This window comes from Eptesicus fuscus, chromosome 1, assembly GCF_027574615.1.
Source record: "Eptesicus fuscus isolate TK198812 chromosome 1, DD_ASM_mEF_20220401, whole genome shotgun sequence".
NCBI classification, from domain to species: Eukaryota; Metazoa; Chordata; class Mammalia; order Chiroptera; family Vespertilionidae; genus Eptesicus; species Eptesicus fuscus.
In genome coordinates, this window is record NC_072473.1 from 1,529,471 (window position 1) to 1,555,652 (window position 26,182).

A 26,182-nucleotide genomic window follows, 5' to 3' on the forward strand; every position below is an offset into this window, starting at 1 on the left:
GGTCTGGGGGTAGGGGTGGGGGAGGGGACCGCTGGGTGACCACCCCCCCCCCCCCCCTCCACACACACACCCTCCGGCAACACAGAAAACGCATTACAAAAACCCTCACGTCATCAGGGTCCACAAGGAATGAAGAAGAGAGACCCTCCTACGTCCTGGAGGAAAACAGAGGGGCTATGACTAATGTATATATTTATATAGATTTATATTTATATACACAGAGACCACAATGGAGGGGAAAGAACCACCCCGCTAAGAGCTCTTTCCAACGAAAAAACCAGGAAAAGCTTTTGTGTGTGTGTTTTGTTTCCTGTGTTGTGTGTGTGTGTGTGTGTGTGTGTGTGTGTGTGTGTAAGCTCACAGCTATATACAAGTCGTCCTTCATTTTACAAAGTTTCTTAAATAGAGTTCGAAACGTTATCTCTTTGCCCAGAAATCGGCGTGCGGGACGGCGTACCCCGTCCTTTTTTTTATTTTTGATAATAAAACTCGGCGTTGCTTTCTCACGAGAGGGGGACATCTCCACGGGATGGGTCGAAGCCCACCGACTCCTCCCTTCCCTACAGCCATCTGTCGTATGGCCCATAAAGGAACTTTTATCATTATTTATTATTATTATTATTATCATCTTTTTGAAATGATCATTAAAAAAAAAAAAAAAAAGAAATGATCTGTCCCTGGCTAAGTTCCAGAAGTGTCCGGTTGCACGGTTAGTGTGGGGGGGACCTCCGGGAACCGGGGACGGGCCCTGTCCTTGTCCCGCGCGAGGTTGACGGAAACCTCGAAGGCGTGCGACGTGTCCTGACCTCGCGGGCCGTGCCTCGTTTTCACATTTCGTAGGGTCAGAAGTTGATCTCGTGTCGGACGGGGAAAATGCGGGACGGGGTCGGTCCACGGGCCACACGGCGACGGACGGCCCTTCGGCACCCACGTACACGCGTGTGTGTGTGTGTGTGTGTGTGTTTTGTTGTGTTTTGTTTTCTTTTAATAAATTCTTGTCCTATGTGCGTGAGATGGGGAACATTCCTTGGGTGGCGATGGTGCATCCGTGTCTCTCGCGCTCTCCGGGGGCAGGGGACGGGGACGGGGACGGGGGGACAGGGGGGGCCAGGGGTGGGCGTCGGCAAAGCTATACCCTCGTGGTCGAGTGCCCGTGGGGCAGGTTGCTACTGTTCTGCCCCCCGCTGAAGGTGTTGAAGGTGTGCAACGGCTGCATGGCCGTCAGCGTGTTGGGGATCATGGTGATGGTATTTGGTGTCATGAGTGGGACGTCGTCCGGCGAGCGGCGCAGGGTGAGCGTGTAGTCGGGCGGGCAGGTGAGCCGCAGCGTGTCGTGCGCCTGCAGGGACTCGCACTCGTGCTCGCGCTCCAGCTGCTTCATCTGCAGCGACATGATCTCCTCGCCCCGGATGTGGGCGGCCACGTCGTTGGGGGGGGCGGCGGCGGGCGGGCTGGGCCGCCGGTGCGTCTCGTGGCGGCGCTTGTCCTTCTTGTAGTAGAGGGCGGCGAAGGCCAGGATGTTGAGGAACAGCAGGGAGGCACCCACGGCGATGGTGACGCTGAGCTCCGTCGAGTAGTCCCGCTTGGTCTCGATGAGGACCGTCGTGTCCTCCGGGCCCGTGCGGTGCGGGTCCTTGGCGTGCTTGGGGCCGCCCCCGGCGGGCGTGACGGCCGGCCGCTTGGTCGTGGGCCAGAGCTTGGCGGGCGACCGCCGGGTGCCGTAGGGGAAGGAGGTCATGTCGGGAGGGGGCACCTTGGTGGTGGTGGACACGTACTGGAAGATCTCGTTGAGGTTGTGCAGGTGCGGCACGAGCTCGAGCCAGAAGGCCACCTTGGTGGCCCGGTAGTGGTCGCGCACGCGGGGCTTCAGGCCGATGTGCAGGTAGAGCTGGTCCTTGGGGTTGTACTTGGACCAGGCCACCTCCTCGAACCGGTTGGGTTTCGTGTGGATGAACTTGGTGTCCTGGGGCACGGGCTGGTTGGGGTCCCTGGGGAGAGAGCGAGAGAGAGAGAGAGAGAGAGAGACAGAGAAAGAGAGAGAGAGGAGGTCATGTTGCTTCCACATGGCACAACCGCATCCACCTGGCCACGGAGAGGCCACAGGATGACGATGGCCTCCGATCGCATCATCATCATCGGGCCACTCCGTGTCTCAGACTCTCGCCTGCTTCAGCGGGCTCCGGGGGGAGTCGATCCCGTGCCGATTCCCCGCGGACAACCCTCTACCTCCTTGTCCGCACCTGGACCCTGGTCACACCCGCCCCCCCCCCCCCCCCCGCCGGGGACGAGTTCGTCCTGGCTCTGTCCATTGATTATTTTTTTAAAAAAATATATATATTTTATTGATTTTCCTACAGAGAGGAAGGGAGAGGGAGAGAGAGCTAGAAACATCGATCAGCTGCCTCCTGCACGCCCCCCCACCCCCACCGGGGATGTGCCCGCCACCGAGGTCCATGCCCTCGACCGGGAATCGAACCCGGGACCCTTCAGTCCGCAGGTGTCCGACGCTCTGTCCACTGAGCCACACCGGTCAGGGCTGTCCGTGGATTATTTATTTATTTTTTTAACCCTTTGCACTCGCTTGCTTTTTTTTCTCGATTCCTTTATTCTACTCGGGGTTTAATTTTTCAAATACCCCGGATTTTACAAAGCGCGGCAGTAGAATAAAAAAACTGGAGTTTCTTTTCATACAAACGTATTTATTTGGATTTTTTTTTTATATTTCAGAGCTGCTGCCGATGCTAACCGTGCCGAGTCACACTCGACATCCGAGTGCAAAAGGTTAAATATACATTTTATTGATTTTTTTTTTACAGAGAGGAAGGGAGACGGATTGAGAGTCAGAAACATCGATGAGAGAGAAACATCCATCAGCTGCCTCCTGCACGCCCCCTACTGGGGATGTGCCCGCAACCAAGGTCCATGCCCTTGACCGGAATCGAACCCGGGACCCTTCAGTCCGCAGGCCGACGCTCTATCCACTGAGCCACACCGGCCAGGCCGCAACCCCGTTGCAAAGAACCCACTCACTAGCAACGACCTCTGACCCCCCCCCCCCCCGTCCGCCGCTCACCAACAACCCATCGCTAGACCGTGCCGATCCGCACTCAATCCCCCCTTTTTCTCGTCGACCCGGCTGTAGCCGGGGAAATCCCATCCCGTGTGTACTTGGGATTTCAAGGGGCATCTTGCTTTGTGCGTGGAGATGAGTTCCGCGTGGCTTCAATGGCGAGCCAGCAAGCTTTCCAAATTAATTAAAAAACACGAAAAAGAAAAGAACTCATTGCCTCTCTCTCTCTCTCTCTCTCTCTCTCTCTCTCTCTCATCGCTCAGTGTCACTTCAGCTCTGCACCCCGGGAGCGGCCGATATGGATTCGGCTCCTAAGTGGATGAAGTCCCGATGGTTCTAAAGGAATTCCCGGGCCGTCCACCATCTCTGTCTTGTACCCTCGGTGAGGTTTCTTTATATTTTCTTTAATATTTTTATTGATCTCACAGAGGAAGGGAGAGGGAGAAACATCCATGATGAGAGAGAATCATGGACCGGCTGCCTCCCGCACGCCCCCTACTGGGGATCGAGCCTGCAACCCGGGCCTGTGCCCTTGACCGGGAATCGACCCCGGGACCTTTCAGTCCACAGGCTGATGTCCTAGCCACTGAGCCAAACCGGCTAGGAGTAATGTTTTTAATTTAAATATATATATATATACATTAGAGGCCCGGTGCACGAAATTCATGCACAGGGAGTGGGGTGTCCCTCAGCTCGGCCTGCACCCTCTTCAATCTGGGGCCCCTCGGGGGATATCCGACTGCCGGTTTAGGCCCGATCCCACAATCAGGCCTAAGCCGGCAGTCGGACATCCCTCTCGCAATCTGGGACTGCTGGCTCCTAACCGCTCACCTGTCAGCCCGCTTGAATGCCCCTAACCGCCTCTGCCTGCTGGCCTTCCCACCCCCCAATTGTCCCCACCTGCCAGCCTGATCGCCCCCCAACTGCCCCTCCCCTGCCTGCCTGATCACCCCCAACTGCCCCTGCCCTGCCGGCCTGATCACCCCCAACTGCCTTCCTCTCCTGGCCTGATCGCCCCTAACCTCCTCTGCCTCGGCCCTGCCACCATGGCTTTGTCCGGAAGGACACCCGGAAAGTCTCCCGGTCTAATTAGCATATTACCCTTTCATTAGTATAGACCCGTGGTCGGCAAACTGCGGCTCGCGAGCCACAGGCGGCTCTCTGGCCCCTGGAGGGTGGCTCTTCCACAAAACACCACGGCCTGGGCGAGTCTGTGTTGAAGACGTGGCGTTCGAAGAAGTTTACGTTTAAAAAATGTGGCTCTCCAAAGAAATGTCCCTCGTGGCGCTGTTGATGTTTGGCTCTGTGGACTCAGGAGTTTGCCGACCCCTGGTCTAGACTAATAGCCCAGCGCACGAATCCGTGCACCAGTAGCTCGCTGCCGCCTTCCAGCAGCTCTCTGCCCATAGTCCCGCCCTCCTGTAGCTCCCTCCACCCCTTCTCCCCCCCGTCCCCTCCATAGCTTGCTGCCCTGCCCCCTCCTGTAGCTCTCCGCCGCCCGCTTGTAGCTCGCTGCCCCGCCCTCCTGCTGATCCGTGATCCGGTCGTTATGCGGTCCGTCCTTATGCTTCACGGCCTAATGACCATTTGCATATTACATCTTTATTCTGTAGGATATTTTTATTGATTTCAGAGAGGAAGGGGGAGGGAGAGGGAGATTGAAACATGGGATGATGAGAGAGAGAGAATCATGGATCGGCTGCCTCCTGGTGGTCAGTGCATGTCATAGCAACCGGTCATTCTGCTGTTTGGTCTATTTGCATATTAGGGTTTTATATAGATAGATTTGTATTCATTTCAGAGAGGAAAGGAGAGAAAGAGAGAGAGAGAGAGAGAGAGAGAGAGAGAGAGAGAGAGAGACATCAATGAGGAGAGAGAATCATGGATCGGCTGCCTCCTGGTGGTCAGTGCATGTCATAGCAACCGGTCATTCTGCCGTTTGGTCTATTTGCATATTAGGGTTTTATATAGACAGATTTTTATTCATTTCAGAGAGGAAGGGAGAGAAACAGAGAGAGAGACACATCAAGGAGGAGAGAGAATCATGGATCGGCTGCCTCCTGGTGGTCAGTGCATGTCATAGCAACCGGTCATTCCGCCGTCTGGTCTATTTGCATATTAGGGTTTTATATAGACAGATTTTTATTCATTTCAGAGAGGAAGGGAGAGAAAGAGAGAGAGAGAGAGAGAGAGAGAGAGAGAGAGACATCAATGAGGAGAGAGAATCATGGATCGGCTGCCTCCTGGTGGTCAGTGCATGTCATAGCAACCGGTCATTCTGCCGTTTGGTCTATTTGCATATTAGGGTTTTATATAGATAGATTTTTATTCATTTCAGAGAGGAAGGGAGAGAAAGAAGAAAAGAGAGACATCAAGGAGGAGAGAGAATCATGGATGGGCTGCCTCCTGGTGGTCAGTGCATGTCATAGCAACCGGTCATTCCACCGTTTGCTCTATTTGCATATTAGGGTTTTATATAGATAGATTTTTATTCATTTCAGAGAGGAAGGGAGAGAAAGAGAGAGAGAGAGAGAGAGAGAGAGAGAGAGACATCAATTAGGAGAGAGAATCATGGATCGGCTGCCTCCTGGTGGTCAGTGCATGTCATAGCAACCGGTCATTCCGCCATTTGGTCTATTTGCATATTAGGGTTTTATATAGATAGATTTTTATTCATTTCAGAGAGGAAGGGAGAGAAAGAAGAAAAGAGAGACATCAAGGAGGAGAGAGAATCATGGATGGGCTGCCTCCTGGTGGTCAGTGCATGTCATAGCAACCGGTCATTCTGCTGTTCGGTCTATTTGCATATTAGGGTTTTATATAGATAGATTTTTATTCATTTCAGAGAGGAAGGGAGAGAAAGAGAGAGAGAGAGAGAGAGAGAGACATCAATGAGGAGAGATAATCATGGATCGGCTGCCTCCTGGTGGTCAGTGCATGTCATAGCAATCGGTCATTCTGCCGTTTGGTCTATTTGCATATTAGGGTTTTATATAGATAGATTTTTATTCATTTCAGAGAGGAAGGGAGAGAAAGAGAGAGAGACATCAATGAGGAGAGAGAATCATGCATCAGCTGCCTCCTGGTGGTCAGTGCATGTCATAGCAACCGGTCATTCCGCCGTTTGGTCTATTTGCATATTAGGGTTTTATATAGATAGATTTTTATTCATTTCAGAGAGGAAGGGAGAGAGAAGAGAGAGAAAGAGAGAGAGAGAGAGACATCAAGGAGGAGAGAGAATCATGGATCGGCTGCCTCCTGGTGGTCAGTGCATGTCATAGCAACTGGTCATTCTGCCATTTGGTCTATTTGTATATCAGGGTTTTATATAGACAGATTTGTATTCATTTCAGAGAGGAAGGGAGAGAAACAGAGAGAGACACATCAGTGAGGAGAGAGAATCATGGATCGGCTGCCTCCTGGTGGTCAGTGCATGTCATAGCAACCGGTCATTCCGCCATCCGGTCTATTTGCATATTAGGGTTTTATATAGATAGATTTTTATTCATTTCAGAGAGGAAGGGAGAGAAACAGAGAGAGAGAGAGAGAGAGAGAGAGAGAGAGAGAGAGACATCCATGAGGAGAGAGAATCATGGATCGGCTGCCTCCTGGTGGTCAGTGCATGTCATAGCAACCGGTCATTCTGCCGTTTGGTCTATTTGCATATTAGGGTTTTATATAGACAGATTTTTATTCATTTCAGAGAGGAAGGGAGAGAAACAGAGAGAGAGAGAGACATCAAGGAGGAGAGAGAATCATGGATCGGCTGCCTCCTACACGCCCCACACTGGGGATGGAGCCCACAACCCGGGCACGTGCCCTTGACCGGGAATCGAACCGTGACCTCCTGGTTCCTAGGTTGATGCTCAAGCGCTGAGCCAGGCCGGCCGGGCCCACGTGACTGTATATCTCCCAACGCGGGGGAAAATGCAGGTGCGGGCCGAGTGGTTTTAGGAAATGCGGTTCCGGCCTTCAAAAGCCTTCAACAACAGGATCCTGTGGGGTTTTCCATCCAGGTCCCACGTTCCTTGGGTCCTGGTGAAGGTATCGGCCCGACGCCAGCTGATCACTAATTAATTCCCTTTATCTTTCTCTTTCTTTCATGTTTAAACAGAGAGACGGCCTCAGCCCCAGGGCCTCGGGCGGGCAGGAGCGCTAACGAGAGTTTAATGGCTTTGTTTTGGCTGCCACAATTTCCTCTTAATGCTTCAGTTAAATCAATGATAAATGACACAGGCTTTGCATTAAAAAAAATAAAAACAACAACAACAAAAAATCCCCAAAACCCAAAACTATTAAAAAGTTTTTTTCCGGTCCGGCTGGCGTGGCTCCGTGGTTGAGCGTCGACCTAGGAACCAGGAGGTCACGGCTCGATTCCCGGTCAAGGGCACATGCCCGGGTTGCGGGCTCGATCCCCAGTAGGGGGCGTGCGGGAGGCAGCCGATCCGTGATTCTCTCTCATCGTGGATGTTTCTCTCTCTCTCCCTCTCCCTTCCTCTCTGAAATCAATAAGGATATATTTTTTAAAAATTTATTCGCAAATCAGGGAAAGGAGAAAGGAATTACGTGTGTTTCACAAAAGCAAGTGATGATGGGGTGATTAGATCTCATGTAAAAAAATGATACATTGGACCTGGCTGGGGTGGCTCAGTGGATAGAGCGCCGGCCTGCAGACTGAAGGGTCCCGGGTTCGATTCCGATCAAGGGCACGTGCCCGGGTTGTGGGCTCGATCCCCAGTGGGGGGCGTGCAGGAGGCAGCCGGTCCATGATTCTCTCTCATCATGGATGTCTCTCTCCCTCTCTCTCTCTCTCTCTCTCTCTCTCTCTCTCTCTCTCTCCCTTCCTCTCTCTGAAGTCAATAAAGATACACATTATTTTTTTTTAAAAGAAAAAGAATGACACGTTTCGGCCTGGCCAGTGTGGCTCAGTTTGTTGGAGCATCAGGCCATGCACCCTAAGGTTATGGGCTCGGCCGATACCGGTGTGGCTCAGTGGATAGAGCGTCGGCCTGCGGACCGAAGGGTCCCGGGTTCGATTCCGGTCAAGGGCATGGACCTTGGTTGCGGGCACATCCCCAGGTGGGGGGCGTGCAGGAGGCGGCTGATGGATGTTTCTCTCTCATCGATGTTTCTAACTCTCTCCCTTCCTCTCTGTAAAAATTCAATAATTTTTTTTTTTTTTAAAAAAAGGTTATGGGTTTGATTCCTGATCGGGGCACATACCTAGGTTTTTGGTTCCATCAGGGAGTGTATGGGAAGCAACCGATGGATGTTGCTCTTTGACATCTATGTTTCTCTCTCTCTCTCTTTCTCTCTCTCTCTCTCTCTCTCTCTCTCTCTCTTTTCCAATCAGTAAGAACATATCCTCAGGCAAGCTTTAACCTTTTGCACTCGGATGTCGAGTGTGACTCGACACGGTTAGCATCGAGATTAAAATTACCCTTTGAATGTATCAATAACTTGACATATAAAAAAATCCAAATCAATAAGTTTGTATGAAAAGGAACTCCAGTTTTTTTATTCCACTGCCGCGCTCTGTAAAATCCGGGGTGTTTAAAAAATTAAACCCCGAGTAGAATAAAGGAATCGAGGAAGAAAAGCAAGCGCGTGCAAAGGGTGAAACGAAGAGAAGGCCGTGTTTGGATGACGTGGGAGTGACTGGGCACGGACACGCCGCGGTTTGGAGGTCCCAGACACCACGGACCTGCCTCCCAGACGGGGGGGGGGGGGGGGGGCTGGGAGCTCAACGGTGACCCCTCCAATGGAGACGGGCCGACGTCCCGAACCCCAGCGCCCCAGAGCGTGGCGTTCCTGGGAACGGGATCCCTGCAGATGGAGCCGGTCAAGAACAGCTGAGGGTGTGCCCGGCCGGCGTGGCTCCGTGGCTGGGCATCGACCCATGAACCAGGAGGTCACGGGTTCGATTCCCGGTCAAGGGCACAGGCCTGGGTTGTGGGCTCCATCCCCAGTAGGGGGCGTGCAGGGGGCAGCCGGTCCATGATTCTCTCTCACCACTGATGTTTCTATGTCTCTCTCTCTCTCTCTGTCTCTCTCTCCCCTTCTCCCTTTGTCTCTGAAATCAATAAAATATATTTAAAAATATAAAATAAAATTATTTCCTATACAGCCCTAAACATGAGACTCTCAGCATACCCACAACCTCCCTCTCTCTAGGGCCGGATTACACTCTCTCTCTCCCTCTCTCTAAATATATATATATATACATATACACACATATACATATATATGTGTGTGTGTACATATACACACACACACACATATATATATACACACACAAACACATAAATACACACACACATATATACACACACACATAAATATATACACACACACATATATATATACACACACACATAAATATACACACACACATATATATATATACACACACATAAATATATATACACACACACATATATATATATACACACACACACACATAAATATACACACACACACACATATATACACACACACACACACATAAATATACACACACACACACATATATACACACACACACATAAATATACACACACACACATATATATACTGTATACATACTAGAGGCCGGTGCGTGAAAATTCATGCACTGGAGGGGGGTCCCTCAGCCCGGCCTGCCCCCTCTCACATCCAGGAGCCCTCAGGGGCGGGAGGCGAGCCAGCGATCAGGGGAAGGCGACGCCCCATCAATCACACCTCTGCTGCTGCCACTGCCGGCAGCACACGCCTCGGCCGGTCCTGGTCACCTGAGCCTCGGGCGGCCCTGGTTATATGAGCCTCGGGCCAGCCCTGGGTAGGTGCAGGGCTGAGAGGACTGGGTGCCGCCATCTTTGACGGCGAGGCCATCCATTAGCACATCCACTGTTTATTAGATAGGATAGGAAATATACAGCATGGCCTGTCTAATAAAAGGGCAATATGCAGATTGACCGTCACTCCAACACACAAGACGGCTGCCCCCATGTGGACACAAGATGGCCACCATAAGATGGCCAGCAGGGGAGGGCAGTTGGGAGGGACCAGGCCTGCAGGGGAGGGCAGTTAGGGGTGAGCAGGCCTGCAGGGGAGGGCAGTTGGGAGGGACCAGTCCAGCAGGGGAGGGCAGTTGGGAGGGACCAGGCCTGCAGAGGACGGCAGTTGGGGGTGACCAGGCCAGCAGGGGAGGGAAGTTAGGGGTGACCAGGCCTGCAGGGGAGGGCAGTTAGGGGTGATCAGGCCTGCAGGGGAGGGCAGTTGGGAGGGACCAGGCCTGCAGGGGAGGGCAGTTAGGGGTGGCCAAGCCTGCAGAGGAGGGCAGTTGGGAGGGATCAGGCCTGCAGGGGAGGGCAGTTAAGGGTGATCAGGCCTGCAGGGGAGGGCAGTTGGGAGGGACCAGGCCTGCAGGGGAGGGCAGTTGGGAGGGACCAGGCCTGCAGGGGAGGGCAGTTCGGGGTGACCAGGCCAGCAGAGGAGGGCATTTGGGTGGGACCAGGCCTGCAGGGAAGGGAAGTTGGGGGTGACCAGGCCTGCAGGGGAAGGCAGTTAGGGGTGACCAGGCCTGCAGGGGAGGGCAGTTGGGGGGACCAGGCCTGTAGGGGAGGGCAGTTAGGGGTGGCCAAGCTGGCAGAGGAGGGAAGTTGGGGGTGACCAGGCCTGCAGGGGAGGGCAGTTAGGGGTGACCAGGCCTGGCAGGGGAGGGCAGTTGGGGGTGACCAGGCCTGCAAAGGAGGGTAGTTAGGGGTGATCAGGCCTGCAGGGGAGGGCAGTTAGGGGCAAACAGGCTGGCAGGGGAGGGCAGTTAGGCATCAATCAGGCTGGCAGGGGAGTGGTTAGGGGGTGATCAGGCTGGCAGGCAGAAGCGGTTAGGGGCGATCAGGCAGGCAGGCAGGCGAGCGGTTGGGAGCCAGCCGTCCCGGATGGTGAGAGGGATGTCCCAGACTGGAGAGGGTGCAGGCTGGGCTGAGGGACACCCCTCCACCCCCGTGCACGAATTTCATGCACCGGGCCTCTAGCATGCATAGACGCTGTATATTTAAATAAATAAACAAATCGGCATGGATGGAAAAGTGTCGACAAAAACCCACAAACACACACAGCGGAGGAACCAGGCCCCCGGGAGCAGGGCCAGCTCGGGGCGGGGCGGGACGGGACGGGACGGGAGGGGGCCACGTACCCGGTCTTGGCGAAGTTGGTCCAGTAGGTCATGACGACGGCGCTCAGCATGACGTCGTTCTTGGAGAAGTTGCAGCTGAAGAGCTCGGTGGGGCCGACCATGGGGACGCCGAAGACGTAGGGGACCTCGTCGCCGTGGGCCGCGTCCGCCCAGCCGGGCTTCATCTCGCTCTGGCAGTGGTGGTAGAAGGCGTAGAAGTAGGTGGGCGAGCCGTACTGGGCGTGCAGGTCGGCGGTGGCCACGGCGGGCGCCACCCACTGGTGGTCGGTGAAGAGCGCCACGAGCGTCTTGCGCCGCGTCTCGGGGTTCTCCTTGTCGGCCCAGTCGGTGTACATGAACTTGATGGTCTCCCGCAGCGTGTCCTTGCCCTCGGGGTAGCCGTACAGGTTGTCCACGAAGTTGGACACGGAGAAGTCGAAGTCGTTGGGCGTGACGCCGTCCTCGGCGTCCACGAGGCCGTCCACGAACTTGAGGCCCTCTCCCTGGTTGACCCCCAGCATGATGTCGTAGTTGAGGAACTCGCCCTGTTCCATGAGGATCTGCGGGTCGTCGGGGATGACGTCGCCGTCGATGACGGGCCCGAACGAGATGTGGTAGGTGGCCGGGGTGATTGTCTGCTGGATCAGCTCCCGGTGGTTCTTGCCCCGGAGACAATCCACCAGGTCGGTCGTGTCCAGCATGTTGCAGCCCACTTTGTCCGCCAGGATGCGCGTGTACTTGGCCGGCTGGTAGTTGACGGCCCAGCTGGACAGGGCGGTGCCGCTCTGGATGATGGCTTTCTGGAACAGGCCTGCAGGGAAGGGGGGGCGGGCACATGCCCGTGAGGAGAAAAGGAAAAAGAAATCACCCCAAACTCAGAGATGACTGCTCGGGACGGGGAGACCAGGCTGGGAGGGTCCCCGGCCCGGGGCTGGGGACCTCGAGGGAGGATGGCAGGCGGCTCCTTGCCTCGATCCATCCCGTGGTCCCCACGACCCCCTCCGGCTGGACGTTGATTTTAGGGGATGTTCTTACTCTTTTTTTTTTTTTTTTAATTGATATTTTACAGAGAGGAAGAGAGAGGGATAGAGAGTTAGAAACATCGATGAGAGAGAGAAATATCGATCAGCTGCCTCCTGCACACCCCTACTGGGGATGTGCTCGCAACCAAGGTGCATGCCCTCGACCGGAATTGAACCCGGGACCCTTGAGTCCGCAGGCCGACGCTCTATCCACTGAGCCACACCGGTTTTGGCGGGATGTTCTTACTGTTATACAAACACACGCATACAAGATAGCACGCACATGCATGCACACACACAGGCACGCCCCCCACAAATATTGTTTAAGGAAATGAAACGAGCCCCAGCTGGCGTGGCTCAGTGGTTGAGCATCGACCTCGGAACCAGGAGGTCACGGGTTCGATTCCCGGTCAAGGGCGCAGGCCCGGGTTGCAGGCTCGAACCCCAGTAGGGGGCGTGCAGGAGGCAGCCAATCCATGATTCTCTCTCATCATGGATGTTTCTCTCTCTCTCTCTCTCTCTTTCTCTCCCTTTCTCTCTGAAATCAATGAAAATATTTAAAATAATAATAATGCAGCCAGGCTGGTGTGGCTCAGTGGTGGAACATTGACCTAGGAACCAGGAGGTCACGGTTCGATTCCGGTCAAGGGCACACGCCCGGGTTGCAGGCTCGATCCCCAGTGGGGGGCGTGCAGGAGGCAGCCGGTCCATGATTCTCTCTCCTCATGGATGTTTCTCCCTCTCTCTCTCCCTCCCTTCTTCTCTGAAATCCATAAAAAAAAAAAAATATATATATATATATGTATATATACTGTATATATACAACGAAATGACATGAGCAGTGTAGATGCAGGGATAAAATTATGCATTTGCTTTCTTGTACTTTTTAAAAATATATATTTTTATTGATTTCAGCGAGGAAGGGAGAAAGAGAAACATCCATGATGGGAGGGAATCACGGATCGGCTGCCTCCTGCACGCCCCCTGCTGGGGATCGAGCCCGCAACCCGGACATGTGCCCTTGACCGGGAATCGAACCCGGGACCCTTCAGTCTGCAGGCTGACGCTCTATCCACTGAGCCATACCGGCTAGAGTTGCACATTGATTTTACAGGATATTTTTATATCCACACACACACACACACACACACACACATGCACACCCCAAATATTGGTTAAGTAAATGAAACTACATGGAGAATTGAGCTGCACTGATAAACTAATTCATTCTCTATTTTTTTTTCTATTTTTCTCCCCCTTTTTAATCCTCACCCAAGGATAGTTCCCCATTGATTTTAGAGAGAGAGGAAGAGAGAGGGAGAGACAGAGAGAAACGTCGATGTGAGAGAAACACAACACCGATGGGTTGCCTCCTGCACGCGCCCCCGACCAGGACCCGGGCCGGGGAGGATCCTGCAACCCAGGGACGTGCCCTTGACCCGAATCGAACCCGGGACCCTTCGGTCCGCAGGCCGACGCTCTAGCCGCTGAGCCACACCGGCCAGGGCTTGCATTTTCTTTCTCCTTCCATTACCCGGTGGGGTATTTGCGTGTCCATCCCAGACGCTGTACCGAAGGCCTGTGGGAGGGAGTCTGACCAGGGGGGGGGTGGGACCGGCTGGCCAACCGCTCACGGCCCCTCCCCCTGCCCGGCCCCGCCCCCGCCCCCGATTGGCCGCCCCCAACACCAATGGGAGCGAGGCTGGCCGGCCAACCTCCCGCGTCCCCTCCCCCGCCTGACCTGTCCCAACAGGCCCCCGATCGGGGTGGGCCGGCCAAGACCCCTCGGGTGCACGAATTCGTGCACCGGGCCTCGAGCAAAAATATCTTAAAAAACAAAGAAACAGCCCTAACCGGTGTGGCTCAGTGGATAGAGCGTCGGCCTGCGGACTGAAGGGTCCCGGGTTCGATTCCCGGTCAAGGGCATGGACCTTGGTTGCAGGCACATCCCCAACCAGTAGGGGGCGTGCAGGAGGCAGCTGATCGATGTTTCTCTCTCATCGATGTTTCTCTCTCTCTCTCCCTCTCCCTTCCTCTCTGTAAAAAAATCAATAAAATATATCTTAACAAACGAACAAAAAGAAAAACAAAAAAATAAAGAAATAAGAGCATTGCAGGCATACAATATGTGGGGGATACGGCCCCACGGATGGGCCCCGGGGGCTCGCGGAGGGGGGACCCCCGTCTTACCTTCCGAGTAGTGGGACAGGGTCAGGAGGCTGACGCAGGACGCCCCGGCGCCAGAGCCGAAGATGGTGACGCGCTTGGGGTCGCCGCCGAAGGCCCCCACGTTCTCCTCGATCCACCGGAGGGCCTGGATCTGGTCCAGGAGTCCGTAGTTCCCCTTGGCCGCCTGGTCGCCCGTGCTCAGGAACCCTGCGGGAGGAGGCGCAGACATTCCCACTGCTCTGCTCGCCGAGGCCCGCCGGCCCGGCCGGCCCGCACGGCTCCGGGGCTGAGCGTCGACCCGGGAACCAGGAGGTCACCGGTTCGATTCCCGGTCAAGGGCACCTGCCCGGGTTTGCGGGCTCGACACGGTGGAATACTACGCAGCACTGAAAAAGGAGGAACTTTTACCATTTGCACCAGCACGGAGGGACCTGGAGAGCATTATGCTGAGCAAAATAAGCCGGTCAGAGAAAGATAAATATCCCATGATCTCACTCATGTGTGGAATGTAATGAGTAACATAAACTGATGAACCAAAATAGAGCCAGAGGGAGAAAAAAATAGTTTAGAATATAATGGAAGTGATCCTGTGATTTGCAGATTTTTAACATCTCCTACCACTTTTATGATATTACACTCTGTGAGCACAGTTTGGGGAATATTGCCCGTCAGCACGCGAGGGGATGGATAAAACAGCTGTGGTCCATCGACACGGTGGAATACTACGCAGCCATGAAAAAGGAGGAACTTTTACCATTTGCACCAGCATGGATGGACCTGGAGAGCATGTTGCTGAGCGAAATAAGCCGGTCGGAGAAAGATAAATATCCCATGATCTCCCTCGTGGTTGGAATGTAATGAACAACATAAACTGATGAACCAAAAATAGAGCAAGAGGAGAAAAAAATATTTTAGAATATAACAGAGGTAATCCTGTGATTTGGAGATTTTCAACATCTCCTACCACTTTTATGATATTATACTCTGTGAGCACAGTTTGGGGAATATTGACCGTCAGCACGCGAGGGGATGGATAAAACAGCTGTGGTGCATCGACCCCGTGGAATACTACGCAGCCATGAAAAAGGAGGAACTATTACCATTTGCACCAGCATGGATGGACCTGGAGAGCATTATGCTGAGCAAAATAAGCCGGTCGGAGAAAGATAAATATCCCATGATCTCCCTCGTGGTTGGAATGTAACGAGGAACATAAACCAATGAACCAAAAATAGAGCCAGAGGGGAAAAAAATAGTTTAGAATATAATGGAAGTGATCCTGTGATTTGCAGATTTTCAACATCTCCTACCACTTTTGTGATATTATACTCTGTGAGCACAGTTTGGGGAATATTGCCCGTCAGCACGCGAGGGGAAAAAACTGGTGGCCCATCGTCCCCGTGGAATACTACGCAGCCCTGAAAAAGGAGGAACTTTTACCATTTGCAACAGCACGGAGGGACCTGAAGAGTATGATGCTGAGCAAAATAAGCCGGTCGGAGAAAGATAAATATCCCATGATCTCCCTCATGGTTGGAATGTAATGAACAACATAAACTGATGAACCAAAACAGAGCCAGAGGAGAAAAAAATATTTTAGACTATAATGGAGGTGATCCTGTGATTTGCAGATTTTTTAACATCTCCTACCACTTTTGTGATATTATACTCTGTGAGCACACGAGGGGATGGATAAAACAGCTGTGGTCCATCGACACGGTGGAATACTACGCAGCCATGAAAAAGGAAGAATTGCTACCATTTGCCCCAGCACGGATGGACCTGGAGAGTATGTTGCTGAGCGAAATAAGCCGGTCGGAGAAAGATAAATATCCTATGATCTCACCCATGTGTGGAATGTAATGAAGAACATACACTGATGAACAAAAATAGAGCAAGAGGGGAAAAAAATAGTTTAGAATATAATGGAAGTGATCCTGTGATTTGCAGATTTCCAACATCTCCTACCACTTTTATGACATTATAATCTGTGAGCACAGTTTGGGGAATATTGCCCGTCAGCACACGAGGGGATGGATACAACAGCTGTGGTCCATCGACCCCGTGGAATACTACGCAGCCATGAAAAAGGAATAATGGTTACCATTTGCACCAGCATGTATGGACCTGGAGAGCATGATGCTGAGTAAAATAAGCCGGTCGGAGAAAGATAAATATCACATGATCTCCCTCATGTGTGGAATCTAATGAACAACATAAACTGATGACCAAAAAATAGAGCCAGAGGGGAAAAAATATTTTAGAATATAATGGAAGTGATCCTGTGATTTGCAGATTTTTAACATCTCCTACCACTTTTATGATATTATACTCTGTGAGCACAGTTTGGGGAATATTGCCCGTCAGCACGCGAGGGGATGGATAAAACAGCTGTGGTCCATCGACACCGTGGAATACTACGCAGCCATGAAAAAGGAAGAATGGTTACCATTTGCACCAGCATGGATGGACCTGGAGAGCATGATGCTGAGCGAAATAAGCCGGTCGGAGAAAGATAAATATCCCATGATCTCACTCATGTGTGGAATGTAATGAACAACATAAACTGATGAACCAAAATAGAGCCAGAGGAGAAAAAAATATTTTAGAATATAATGGAAGTGATCCTGTGATTTGCAGATTTTCAACATCTCCTACCACTTTTGTGATATTATACTCTGTGAGCACAGTTTGGGTCATATCATATTTAAAATATTTTTCTTGAAATATTAATGTGTATTACATGTTTTATATTTAAAATCGTTTTTCTTGACGTATTGATGTTTATTGCATGTAATAAGCCGGTCGTAGAAAGATAACTATCCCATGATCTCTCTCATGTGTGGAATGTAATGAACAACATAAACTGATGACCAAAAATAGAGCCAGAGGAGAAAAAAAATAGTTTAGAATATAATGGAAGTGATCCTGTGATTTGCAGATTTTCAACATCTCCTACCACTTTTGTGATATTATACTCTGTGAGCACAGTTTGGGGAATATTGCCCGTCAGCACGCGAGGGGATGGATAAAACAGCTGTGGTGCATCGACACCGTGGAATACTACGCAGCCATGAAAAAGGAGGAACTTTTACCATTTGCACCAGCATGGATGGACCTGGAGAGCATGATGCTGAGCAAAATAAGCCGGTCGGAGAAAGATAAATATCCCATGATCTCACCCATGTGTGGAATGTAATGAGTAACATAAACTGATGAACCAAAAATAGAGCCAGAGGGGAAAAAAATAGTTTAGAATATAATGGAGGTGATCCTGTGATTTGCAGAGTTCCAACATCTCCTACCACTTTTATGATATTATACTCTGTGAGCACAGTTTGGGGAATATTGCCCGTCAGCACGCGAGGGGATGGATAAAACAGCTGTGGTGCATCGACACGGTGGAATACTACGCAGCCATGAAAAAGGAAGAATGGTTACCATTCGCAACAGCATTGGAGGGACCTGCAGAGCATGATGCTGAGTGAAATAAGCCGGTCGGAGAAAGATAAATATCCCATGATCTCCCTCATGGTTGGAATCTAATGAACAACATAAACTGATGACCAAAAAATAGAGCCAGAGGGAGGAAAAATATTTTAGAATATAATGGAAGTGATCCTGTGATTTGCAGATTTTCAACATCTCCTACCACTTTTGTGATATTATACTCTGTGAGCACAGTTTGGGTCATATCATGTTTAGAATATTTTTCTTGAAATATTAATGTGTATTACATGTTTTATATTTAAAATCGTTTTTCTTGACGTATTGGTGTTTATTGCATGTAATAAGCCAGTCGGAGAAAGATAAATATCCCATGATCTCACCCATGTGTGGAATCTAATGAACAACATAAACTGATGAACCAAAATAGAGCAAGAGGAGAAAAAAATATTTTAGAATATAATGGAAGTGATCCTGTGATTTGCAGATTTTTAACATCTCCTACCACTTTTGTGATATTATACTCTGTGAGCACAGTTTGGGGAATATTGCCCGTCAGCAGGCGAGGGGATGGATGAAACAGCTGCGGTGCATCGACACGGTGGAATACTATGCAGCCATGAAAAAGGAAGAATGGTTACCATTTGCACCAGCATGGATGGACCTGGAGAGCATGTTGCTGAGCGAAATAAGCCGGTCGGAGAAAGATAAATATCCCATGATCTCACTCATGTGTGGAATGTAATGAACAACATAAACTGATGAACCAAAAATAGAGCCAGAGGAGAAAAAAATAGTTTAGAATATAATGGAAGTGATCCTGTGATTTGCAGATTTTCAACATCTCCTACCACTTTTATGATATTATACTCTGTGAGCACAGTTTGGGTCATATCATATTTAAAATATTTTTCTTGAAATATTAATGTGTATTACATGTTTTATATTTAAAATCGTTTTTCTTGACGTATTGATGTTTATTGCATGGAATTAAGCCGGTCGGAGAAAGATAACTATCCCAGGATCTCACTCATGTGTGGAATGTAATGAACAACATAAACCAATGAACCAAAAATAGAGCAAGAGGAGAAAAAAATAGTTTAGAATATAACAGAAGTAATCCTGTGATTTGCAGATTTCCAACATCTCCTACCACTTTTATGATATTATACTCTGTGAGCAAAGTTTGGGGAATATTGCCCGTCAGCACACGAGGGGATGGATACAACAGCTGTGGTGCATCGACACCGTGGAATACTACGCAGCCATGAAAAAGGAAGAATTGTTATCATTCGCAACAGCATTGGAGGGACCTGCAGAGCATGATGCTGAGTGAAATAAGCCGGTCGGAGAAAGACACGTGTCCCATGATCTCACTCATACGTGGGGTCGAATGAACAGCGTACACCGATGGACGGAGCGGATCCAGAGCCGTGAAATCATGCAAAGGTGAGTTCTCCCGAGAATACCCTAGGGCCGTGGTCGGCAAACCGCGGCTCGCGAGCCACAGGCGGCTCTCTGGCCCCTGGAGGGTGGCTCTTCCACAAAACACCATGGCCTGGGCGCGGCAGTTCGAAGGAGTTTACGTTTAAGGAAAAAATTTTTTTTAAGTAAAGAGACCATTTTTAGAAATTCATAGGCTCTCTATCCCTCTCCCTTCCTCTCTGCAAAAAAAAAAAAAAAAAAAAAAATCAATAAAATATGTATTAAAAAATTTTTTTTCCTTAATTTCAGAGGAAGGGAGAGGGAGAGATAGAAACATCCATGAGGAGAGAGAATCTTGGATCGGCTGCCTCCTGCACACCCCCTACTGGTTGGGGATCGAGCCCGCAACCCGGGCCTGTGCCCTTGACCGGGAATCGAACCCTGGCCTCCTGGTTCATAGGTCGACGCTCTATCCACTGAGCCACACTGGCCGGGCTCAGTAGCCTTTTTAAATCAGGACCCCTCCCTCCCACCACCACATCTATGGGACGCTTGGTGAGGGAGTGGGTTTACAAGCACCTGTTTTGTTTAATGGAACGAAAGCCAAAAGGAAACCCTATAGAATAAAGAGGTGATATGCAAATTGACCCTCACGCCCTCACAAGATGGCTGCCTACGACCAGGCCGGCAGGGGGGTTAGTGAGGGGCGACCAAACGACTGAGCAGTGCACTGCATGGGGCAACCAGGCTGGTGGGGGGGAGGGCAGTTGGGGGTGACCTGGCCAGCACACAGAAGCAATGAGGGGAGATCAGGCTGGCAAGAGGGGGGGCAGTTAGGGGCGACCAGGCAGGCAGGCAGGTGAGCGGTTAGGAGCCAGCGGTCCAGGATTGTGAGAGGGATGTCCGACTGCCGGTTTAGGCCCGATCCCCGGGATTGGGCCTAAACCGGCTGTCAGACATCCCCCGAGGGGTCCCAGATTGGAGAGGGTGCAGGCTGGGCTGAGGGGACCCCCTCCCCCGTGCACGAATTTCATGCACCAGGCCTCTAGTCCTATCTAATAAAAGAGTAATATGCAAATTGACCGTCACTCCAACACACAAGATGGCTGCCCCCATGTGGACACAAGATGGCCGCCACAAGATGGCCAGCAGGGGAGGGCAGTTGGGAGGGACCAGGCCTGAAGGGAAGGGCAGTAGGGGGGGACCCAGGCCTGCAGGGGAGGGCAGTTAGGGGGGACCAGGCCTGCAGGGGAGGGCAGTTAGGGGTGACCAGGCCTGCAGGGGAGGGCAGTTAGGGGTGACCAGGCCTGCAGGGGAGGGCAGTTAGGGGTGACCAGTCCTGCAGGGGAGAGCAGATCGGGGGCGGGGGGGCGACCAGACCTGCAGGGAAGGGCAGTTAGGGGTGACCAGGCCTGCAGGGGAGGGCAGTTGAGAGGGACCAGACCTGCAGGGGAGGGCAGTTGGGGGGGACCAGGCCAGCAGGGGAGGGCAGTTAGGGGTGACCAGGCCTGCAGGGGAGGGCAGTTAGGGGTGACCAGGCCTGCAGGGGAGGGCAGTTGAGAGGTGACCAGGCCTGCAGGGGAGGGCAGTTAGGGGTGACCAGGCCAGCAGGGGAGGGCAGTTAGGGGTGACCAGGCTGGCAGGGGAGCAGTTAGGCATCAATCAGGCTGGCAGGGGAGTGGTTAGGGGGTGATCAGGCCGGCAGGCAGAAGCGGTTAGGGGCAATCAGGAAGGCAGGCAGGTGAGCAGTTGGGAGCCAGCCGTCCTGGATTGTGAGAGGGATGTCGGACATCCCTCGAGGGGTCCCAGATTGGAGAGGGTGCAGGCTGGGCTGAGGGGACCCCCCCCCAATACATGCACGAATTTCGTGCACCGGGCCACTAGTGTTCAAATAAAGCTCTCCACTGAGACGCGGCGGAATTCAGTTTAGGCCACGTACACGAGGCCATAAAAGACGTCTGTGTGACGAGAACGGGGAACGGGTACAACAGTGAAAATCAGTCACATAGACTCAAATTGCTGTTCTCTGGTGTTTACACAAGATGGCTCATGGGGCGCGTTTATTACAATTTACCACGTCTCCCGTGTTCTCCCTGGAACCATTTATGATTTGACGAAACGGAGGAATCCTTCCAGAGAGGATGAGGCGGAAAACCAGGACGGGGTGTAACTCCAATTCTGTCGTCCTGGTGGGTGATGCTGATTCAGGTTTAGTGTCTCAATTTTCCTCTTTTTTATTTTGCTTAACAGTGACATGGGCGGCAATGGGCCTTCATTCTGTTAGGTTTAATTAACACCTCGATATTGCACAAAGTCTAGTTCTATTTCGTTCTTTTTTAAAAATATATATATTTGTGTTGATTTCATAGAGAGAGGGAGAGGAATAGAGAGAGAGAGAGAGAGAAAGAGCCATGAGGAGAGAGAATCCTGGATCGGCTGCCTCCTGCACGCCCCCTACTGGGGACCGAGCCCGCAACCCGGGCATGTGCCCTTGACCAGGAATCGAACCCGTGACCTCCTGGTTCATGGGTCGACGCTCAACCACTGAGCCCCGTGGGCCAGGGCAAGAATAGCTTTTTTGAGGGAAGAGAGGGTTGTGTGTATAATACCGAGCTCCTACACAGCAACTAAGCCCTTTTAACCGATGTCCTCAGATTATCGGGAATAAAAGATCAACATCCATGTGGGGTTTTTTTTTGTTTGTTTTTAAAATAGATTTTTACTGATTTCAGAGAGGGAAGGAGAGGAATATAGAGAGAGAGAGAGAATCCTGGACCGGCTGCCTCCTGCACGCCCCCTCCTGGGGATGTGCCTGCAACCAAGGTACATGCCCTTGACCTGGGAATCGAACCCGGGGCCCTTCAGTCCACAGGCCGACGCTCTATCCACTGAGCCACACCAGCCAGGGCCTAATTCTATTCCTAAGGTCAGTAGAACAGTAGATCCAAGGCCATTATGAGCGGTATTTGATTCCCGTAGCAGAAGTTTCCAATCTTGGGGATCCGTTAAATTACGAACAGACTCATCAGGCCTATTCCATCCGCACGCACCGTTATTTTATTTTATTTTATTTTATTTTATTTTATTTTATTTACTTATTTATTTTTTTACGGAGAGGAAGAGAGAGGGATAGAGAGCTAGAAACATCGATGAGAGAGAAACATCGATCAGCTGCCTCCTGCACCCCCCCACTGGGGATGTGCCCGCCACCAAGGTCCATGCCCTTGACCGGAATCGAACCCGGGACCCTTCGGTCCGCAGGCCGACGCTCTGTCCACTGAGCCAAACTGGTCTCGTCGGCACCGTTATTTTAGAGCGCGGCTCACCGGGGCGTCCAAGTCTATGTCTGAAGCGGCGTTAGTTTTAGAAAGCGGAAACCCGTCAAGTCCCGGAGAGAAGATGAGATGCGTTTCGCGGTAACGGTCGAAAAGGTCGAAAGGCGGAGCCCGCCCCCCGCTTCGGCGGGACCAACGGCCTCTCGTTTCGCTCCCTCGACCGAGGGCTGGTCCCTCTTCAACGTCCCCGACCCGCTCCGAGCCCTCGGCACGGCACGGGGATTTAGGTAAATGTCCGTGACAGGACTGAGTCCTTCATACGAAGAGTCAGGCTCAGGGTCAGGGTCGGGTTAGTGTCAAGGTTAGGGTTAGGGTTAGTGTTAGTATTAGGGTTAGTGTTAGGGTCAGGGTTATGGTTAGGGTTATGGTTAGAGTTAGGATCAGGGTCAGGGTCGGGTTAGTGTCAAGGTTAGGGTTAGGGTTAGTGATAGTATTAGGGTTAGTATCAGGGTCAGGGTTAGCATTAGGGTCAGGGTCAGGGTTAGGGTTAGGGTTATGGTTAGGGTTATGGTTAGAGTTAGGGTCAGGGTTGGGGTTAGTGTCAAGGTTAGAGTTAGGGTTAGTGTTAGTATTAGGGTTAGTGTCAGGGTCAGGGTTATGGTTAGGGTTATGGTTAGTGTTAGGATCAGGGTCAGGGTCGGGTTAGTGTCAAGGTTAGGGTTAGTGTTAGTATTAGGGTTAGTGTTAGGGTCAGGGTTATGGTCAGGGTTATGGTTATGGTTAGGGTTATGGTTAGTGTTAGGATCAGGGTGAGGGTCGGGTTAGTGTCAAGGTTAGGGTTAGTGTTAGTATTAGGGTTAGTGTTAGGGTCAGGGTTATGGTCAGGGTTATGGTTAGAGTTAGGGTCAGGGTTATGGTTAGGGTTAGGGTCAGGGTCGGGTTAGTGTCAAGGTTAGAGTTAGGGTTAGTGTTAGTATTAGGGTTAGGGTCAGGGTTATGGTTAGGGTTATGGTTAGAGTTAGGGTCAGGGTCAGGGTCGGGGTTATGGTTAGAGTTAGGGCTAGAGTCTGGGTTAGTGTCAACTTTAGAGTTAGGGTCAGTGTTAGTGTTAGTGACAGGGTCAGGGTTATGGTTAGTGTCAGGGTTATGTTTAGAGTTAGGGTTAGGGTTATGGTTAGTGTCAGGGTTCGGGTTAGTGTCAAAGTTAGACTTAGGGTTAGTGTTAGTATTAGGATTAATGTCATGGTCAGGATCAGGGTCAGGGTTAGTGTCAGAGTCAGGGTTATGGTTAGAATTAGGGTTAGAGTCTGGGTTAGTGTCAAGGTTAGTGTTAGGGTCAGGGTTATGGTTAGGGTTATGGTTAGTGTCAGGGTTCGGGTTAGTGTCAGAGTTATGGTTAGAGTTAGGGTTATGGTTAGTCTCAGGGTTAGGGTTAGGGTTAGTGTCAAGGTTAGGGTCAGGGTTGAGGGTTAGGATTACTGTCAACATTAGGGTCAGGGTTATTGTTAGGGTCAGCAGTCTGCAGACCACTGGTGGTCCATGAGGTCAGAAAGGTTTGGCGACCGCTGGTTAGGGTTATAGTTATAGTTAGTATCAAGGTTAGAGTTAGGGTTAGGGTCAGGGTTAGGTTAGGGTTATAGTTATGGTTAGGGTCAGGGTTAGGTTAGGGTTATAGTTATGGTTAGGGTCAGGGTTAGGTTAGGGTTATAGTTAGGGTTAGGGTCGGGGTCAAGCTCAGGGTTAGTGTTAGGGTTATTGTTAGGATTAGGGTTGATGTTAGGATTAGGGTTAGGGTGTGAATTACGGTCAGGGTTAGCGTTAGGGTGTGTGTTAGGGTCAGGGTCAGGGTCTAGCTCAGGGTTAGATCTAGGGTCATTGTTAGGAATAGGGTTAATGTTAGGATTAGGGTTAGGGTGTGGGTTAAGGTTACAGTTAGGGTTATTGTTAGGATTAGGGTGTAGGTTAGGGTTGGGGTAGGGTTATGGTTAGGGTGTGTGTTAAGGTTAGGATCAGGGTCAAGCTCAGGGTTAGATTTAGGGTTAGGATTAGGGTCAGGGTTAGGGTTAGGGTTATGGTTTGGGTGTGGGTTATGGTCAGGGTTAGCGTTAGGGTGTGGGGTACGGTCAGGGTCAAGGTCAAGTATAGGGTCACATCTGCTCATAGGTCCCTTACCCTGTTCTCTCCAGCACTGGATTCCGTCATCCAACCCTTGGATCTGAGTCCACGCCTGCGATTTACCGTTTCAAAGCCCCATCCCCTCACCCGTGGAACGGAGAAGCAAATCGTCGCTAAGTCATGGCAGCATCTGGGAAACTCCATACGCGAAAGGCTGCTGCCCCGCGTCCCCTCTGTATTCCCAACGTCGCCGACCGGACCAACTGCCCTGATCTATCAGGATCCACGCTACTCATTCCTGTCTCCCCTCCATCGATACGTTTCAAGGGCCGTCCTAGCCGTAACCGGCATGGCTCAGTGGATAGAGCGTCGGCCTGCGGACGGAAGGGTCCCGGGTTCGATTCCCGGTCAAGGGCATGGACCTTGGTTGCGGGCACATCCCCAGTGGGGGGCGTGCAGGAGGCGGCTGATGGATGTTTCTCTCTCCTTGATGTTTCTGACTCTCTCTCCCTCTCCCTTCCTCTCCATAAAAAATCAATAATATATACTTTAAAAATAAATAAATAAAGGCCTAGGGTTAGTGTTAGTGTTAGGGTTAGGGTTAGGGTTAGGGGAGGAAATAAAGTCACAGCTGGTATCCATGCCGTGAAAGGCACAGGGACGCGCACTCAGCCGACGCTTATTCTAAACTCACTCTGCAGACCCCAAGCAACGAGCTGGAAGCCGGGGAGGGACATGAGGCACAATTTGGGTGGGTTTATATGCATTTCTGGAAAGTTTAAAGAAAGGGTTTTATTTGCATTTTATTTGCATCTATCTATCATCATATATCTATACATTCATCCATCCATCCATCCATCCATCCATCAAATATCTATCTATAGTTACATTTATCCATCCATCTATCCATTCATCTAACTATACCTATTATCCATCTTTCATCTCTATATCATCTATCAATCAATCATCTATCTATCATCATATACCTATACATTCATCCATCCATCCATCCACCCATCCATCCATCAAATATCTATCTATCAGCTATCTATCTATCTATCTATCTATCTATCTATCTATCTATCATCTATAGTTATGTCTATCCATCCATCTATCCATTCATCTAACTATACCTATCATCCATCTTTCATCTCTATATCATCTATCAATCATCTATTGATCTATTTATCTATCAATCAACCATCTATCTATCAATCATATATCTATACATTCACCTATCCATCCATCCATCCATCCATCATCCATCTAACTATAGCTACCATCTATCTATGTATGTACCTATCTAATGATTATCTAACTATATATTCATCTATCCATCTATCACCCTCAAACTATATTACCCATCTATCATTCATCTATATCTATCTATCTATCTATCTATCTATCTATCTATCTATCTATCATCGATCTATGTATCTATCATATCAATACATTCATCTATCCATCCATCCATCATCCATCTAACTATATCTACCATCTATCT

General features: G+C 50.9%; 1 protein-coding gene across 2 annotated transcripts in view; it reads right to left on the reverse strand.

Annotated features, from left to right (window-relative positions):
• Nucleotides 1-1,129: 1,129 nt before the first annotated feature.
• NLGN4X (neuroligin 4 X-linked) overlaps nucleotides 1,130-26,182 on the reverse strand; it is a 115,266-nt gene continuing 90,213 nt past the window's right edge. For both annotated transcript variants that reach the window (XM_054715386.1, XM_054715385.1), the window contains 3 exons: nucleotides 14,438-14,623; nucleotides 11,247-12,036; nucleotides 1,130-1,988 (listed from right to left, as the gene is read on the reverse strand). In XM_054715386.1, the coding sequence (XP_054571361.1) occupies nucleotides 1,130-1,988; nucleotides 11,247-12,036; nucleotides 14,438-14,623 (1,835 nt within the window). The remainder of the gene's footprint in view (nucleotides 1,989-11,246; nucleotides 12,037-14,437; nucleotides 14,624-26,182) is intronic.